The following is a 5,305-nucleotide window of genomic DNA, read 5'->3' as shown; positions in this document are numbered from 1 at the left end:
ATATTAGTTAGGAATCATTAGAGGTTGGAATCTTATCTAGCTGAACATTTAAAGTGGGATAGTCGAACATTTGAGTGTAACCTAAGTGATGAACATTCGAGGTTGAATGTCTGAATGTTCGACTTTAACCGTAAACCCAAACATTCGAATTGAATGCAAGGAACCTTCAATTAAAAGCTTAGGACCGTTAGGCCAACAATACATCGAACATTCGACGATACACCCGAACGTTCAACAGGTAGCAGTATTGTCTAAATCAACTTATTCTTATCCCTAGACGGTTGAGAACCTATAAATACCCCTCCCCTACGCCCATTCAGCCTATTTCCGCCCCTATTGTTCAGTTTATTCCTTGTGAGTGTGTAAGAGTGCTTTGGTGGAGAAAGAGTCCTCTTGTTGCCTTGTTCTTCTACGAAGATAATTTTTCTAGCCTAACTCGTTTCTTAAGTATCATTTTCTACATTGATGCGTTATATTGGCTTAGGACTCCGTAATCATTGTAATATCGTTTGAAAAAACTTTAGTTAATAGGTTTTTTTTTTTTTAAAAAAAAAAAAGTAGTTAATAGGTGTTGAGCTTCACTTTAACCTTCTTTCCAATCATTTATCCAATCTCCTAATTCATGGTGGAGGTGTCAAATATGACTACTATCTAATCTTCTATCTAGACCTCATCAAAAGATTAAACGAATCTCCATTATCTACAAGCTCAAGGAATTCAAAATCAACCATCCTTTGCTGAACAGTGCACCTAAAAAATGACTAACTTGCAGTTTTCAAATTATATAATATTATCAAACTTAAAAGGTGCATAACTCTTAATTGAAAATGGACCTGAGACAAAAGCAACAATAATCTAAATCATCTGATATTGCCAAATATAACATTGTGTCCTCTCCCTTACCTTGCATTCATGTCCACAAGAGATTTAGAGATACATTACAAATAACATATAAACCACACTAGGAAAAGGATGAAGCACCCAAAAGTAAATTTTACAGATAGAAGTACTGAGTTGACAACCTAAATTAGCCAAAATTGTTTGGTTGGCCATCCAGAACTTCTCAATCCACGCTTTTCTTCTTTTTCTTCTCTTTCTTCTTGCTTGGTGCTTCCGGTTCTTCTTCTACTTCGGTATGCTTTCTCTTCTTCTTCTTTTCACCAGCGTTGACATTCTCATCCCCATTATGTGCCCCGGCATCCTCAGCTGAATGTTTCTTCTTTTTCTTCTTTTCTTTTGTCACCACCTCTTCACCTTCTTGTTCCACATGGTTATTTCCATTGGTTGGCGTAGCTGTGTCCCCCTCATCAGCTTTCTTCTTCTTCTTCTCTTTCTTCTCCTTTTTCTTCTTATCTTTCTTATCTTCACCAGTAGCAGGAGCCTGCTCTTCTGCTTCCTCAGTCTCAGACAGTTTTGCTTTCCTTTTCTTTGGGACTGTTTCCTCCTCATTGCCAGCAGTAGTATTTGCCGTTTTCCCAAGAACAGAATCCGCTGAAGGATTATATGTCTACATAAAATTGGCAGCCAATGAGCACCTGAAAACAAGGGGCAAAACTATGTAACATATACAAAAACAGATTTCAAACCTTGGCAGCAGTTATCAATCCACCAGTTCCCTTCTTTCGATCCTTATCATAGACTTCTATCTTAGGTTTGCCTTTGGCTGACCCAGCGGATCGACCCAATTCTCTACCTTCAAGATTCCTTAACCGTGCTTCAAGCTGTCAAAAATGGTGTAACGTAAGAGAATGCTTTCAATAAAAGATCAGGCAAGTACAAGACAAATTTGTGCATAGTACCTTGGCACGATTCTCCAAACCCATAGAGTTATCTTGACCATCTCCAAGGGCATCATATCTAATTGCCAATACAGATTTTGCAGCAAGCGATCGGGAAATTTTTCCCTTAAGCTTTGGTGGTGCCTGACCAATCAACGATGCATGGTAGATAAGCCCATATTTGGGAGTAGCATGCTTAGTTTTCAGGGCCCTGAAGAGAGCCTTTTCAGCGCCAAGAATCTGAACTGTGCTACCAGGCTGCTTTGCAAGATTCAACAAGCTACCCCCATGGGCTATGAGGCGAGCACCAACAAGCTCTCCAACAAGTGCAGTCAAATTTGGTGCAATGGTGTTCATCCTGTTTTTTAAATAATCATAGAGTTGAGCTCTGTACTCGGAAAGAGAGAGAACCTGGTCACAGAGCTCTCTGATATTAGCTAAATCAAGATCGCTAACTTCCGTTCCCATTGATATCATAGCTGCTTCCTTCAACTCTGCCTCTACTTCTTCTGGCAATATCTGTAATATTTTAAGCAATCAAAATAACAGAAACTTTTGTGACTTATCATCTTCATTTTTTTAAAATCAGATAAAAATATATTATCATTATGGTCCAATATCAATGTTTTTCCTAGCAAGGTATGTTCATTTAAGCATGTTCATATTATGGTAGCATGGAATTGGCACTAGTCAATATCCATATAGGTTTCAGACAAGAACTAAGAATAAAAATAACATTAAAATATCAGAAAAAATATTAGTAATAACAACAATAGCATCATGTGAATGGGGTGGGGACTGGGATTTCAGATTTCTAGAAGGTTAATGGTACAGAAAGGGAAAAAAAAAACTATAGGGAACCATCTTAAATACTAAAAATAGTAAATGAGTAATTCTACCTCGGAAAAATCAAGCTTAGCAGCATTAACACGGTCACCCATGAGCTTCACTGTCCTCGCATAAAGAATGTTGTCCTGGACAATCTTAGTGAGCTCTGGAAAATGCCAACCATACCATTCTCTCACCCTCATTGCATATGTATTCAACTCTTTGTCAAGATCATCAAGCAAACCAATGGCTTGAATGATCATCGTATCCACCTAGAAAAAAGAAATATTCATATATCAGACTTAAAGGAACAGCATTCTTGCAAAATTTCATTAATTGCTTCATCAAGATAATACCAATTCTAACCAGCCACAACAGAAAGTCCAAAAATTTCTCTTTGTAGTATAGCTCATAAGAGCTTGTACAAACTGGAATTGAACTGATAATTATCATATATTCATTAAGCTAATAGCCCATTTTCACAAGGATTAACAGCTCTTCTAGTGAAAGTAAATCTACTAGAGCAACAGGTCCACAAACTATCATACAGGTTTCCAGCACTTAATGGCCAACAGGCACTGTCATATTCTTTCTGCGGATGATTTTTCTAGAATTATAATCATAAATGGGTAGTTAAAGTCACGAATAAACTTTGCATCTAAAGCTAATATCATGATACACTTCACATTGGTGGGTGTTACATCCACAACATTTGTCCCAAAAACTAACAGATGTACTCAGCAGTAACAACAATCATAGGAAGCAATCTTAATTATCATCTCCAGGTGCCACTCATTAGAAATAAAACGAGACACACCTTGTCAGCACTGAACTTCAGTTTGTATCTAGATAAGCTATGAGACAAACCCAAGCTCATTGGTGCCAAGTCTTGAACGCCAAGGCCAGATATGAGCTCAGTCATCTGATTTCTGATTCCTCTCATCAACTCCATCACAGCTTGGTTGTGGACACATTCTATTTTCTGCAAGAAAATAACCGCTACCTCACTTAAAACTAAAAACAATACTAACATCAGGTTTTCATTGGAAAGTTCCCACATACCAGTTTGTCCTTAATGATGTTCCCAAGCTTTGAATCAGCTACAGCTAATGTTTCCCCATCACAATGGGCACGCAAGAACTTGCGCAGTCCCTTGCTGGGCTTGCTATCAATCAACAAAGTTGTTGCTTCCAAAGCTTCAGACGTATTCTCAAACTTAGAAAATGCTTTCAGCTTCACCACCTAATGTTTGATAACAATACCAAATTATATTCACAGGCAAGAATATACATGTCTAAAACACAAATTGATAATGGGTATAATTTTTGAGTGCCAGAAGCAGTATTTGAAGGAAGTATGTTAAAGAGAGTTTTCTTCTAACCAAGTTATGCTTCTTGTTTAGGAGAGAACAAAAGATAAGACACAGGGAGATTAGTACCTGTCTAGCTGACTCTGGACTGGAAAACTCTTTCCATAAGTCCTGCAACACAAATCATATAAATCAGCACAAAAGAAAAAAGTAGAGAACTTTGCCCAAAGCGAATACTTTTTTCTTGAGCGAAACTTTTCATTATTCGAAAAGTAAACATAAATCTTAAATCTCGAAATTCCATCTCGGACAATATATTCCTTCAGTTTTCCAGCAACCAAGCAGAGTGTAGATAAGTACCTCAACTTTATTGAGCCTCCCTTCATCAAAAACCTTGAAGAGGGCGAACCCCGCCGGCGTTTCGAACAACAGAATCATTTTTCAACTTTCTGAAGAAAAAAAAAAAAAAAACCAATACGCAAAAATCACATCCTAATTCACCCCAAAAAACCCAACACACACAAATCATATATAAATAGATACAGCAATTTATATACAAAAGCAAAAAGATCACATTTTTAGGGTTTTGATTACAGTAATAAGCACAACCCATTACAGCAGTGATCACAGCAAGCAAAACTCATTCACAATGAAACTTGAGCTTCCACAAAATTTTGCGGAAAAAAAAAAAAAAAAATCACACAAAGAAACCAATACATACACACACACATACACGAAAAAATATATAAAAGAGAAAGAGAGAGTCTAGGGTTTAGTTGAGAGGAAGAAGCCCCATTTGCTTACCACTTCCTCTGCTGCCTTTGTGAGAGAGCGAGAGCGAGAGAGAGAGAGCGAGGAGGAAGAAGCAGAAGAAGAAGAAGAAGAAGAAGGGTCTAGCCTAGGGTTTAAGGTAAGCTTATGTTAATATAGTGCTGCAAAACCGGGCCGGGTTGGAGTCCAGCCCAAGGTCCGGAATTATAAAACCTAATCCAGTCCAGCCTCAGCCCAACATTTTTTTTTTAATCATCAAAGAAAAACCTTGGGAAGAAAGCGTGCACTAGTGTGCCTACACAGAGTTCAAAGACGCGCCGCGTCTGAGTGTTTAGGGAAAAACGTTAGGGTTTTTGGGTCTTAGATTATCTCCAACAATAACTAATGAAAAAGTGTAAATTTTTAATTTAACAGGCTCTCTGTTTTTATTTTTTATTTTTTATTTTTTCAAATGGAGAGAATGAGAAACATGAGAGAAAAAAAATAATTAAAAAGTCTTAAAAGGTGTCAGTTTTTTATTTTGAAACATCTATCGAAAGAATAAAGTAGCTTTTTCTTTTATATATATATATATATATATATATATATATCACAGGCGTGGATAAATATATGGAGTAAT

General features: G+C 37.0%; 1 protein-coding gene across 1 annotated transcript; it reads right to left on the bottom strand.

The window, feature by feature from the left end:
* Positions 1 to 841: 841 nt before the first annotated feature.
* On the bottom strand, positions 842 to 4,819 carry LOC132166111 (probable nucleolar protein 5-2). Its single transcript, XM_059576876.1, has 9 exons — positions 4,720 to 4,819; positions 4,276 to 4,364; positions 4,045 to 4,086; positions 3,669 to 3,848; positions 3,424 to 3,588; positions 2,678 to 2,878; positions 1,800 to 2,297; positions 1,587 to 1,721; positions 842 to 1,507 (listed from the first exon to the last, which is right to left on the bottom strand). Exons 2-9 carry the CDS (start codon positions 4,351 to 4,353, stop codon positions 1,064 to 1,066), a joined length of 1,743 nt encoding a protein of 580 aa, XP_059432859.1. The 5' UTR covers positions 4,354 to 4,364; positions 4,720 to 4,819; the 3' UTR covers positions 842 to 1,063.
* Positions 4,820 to 5,305: the final 486 nt, after the last annotated feature.

The sequence above is a fragment of the Corylus avellana genome, chromosome ca11, assembly GCF_901000735.1.
Source record: "Corylus avellana chromosome ca11, CavTom2PMs-1.0".
Lineage (NCBI taxonomy): Eukaryota > Viridiplantae > Streptophyta > Magnoliopsida > Fagales > Betulaceae > Corylus > Corylus avellana.
This window is presented reverse-complemented; position numbering and strand designations above follow the sequence as displayed.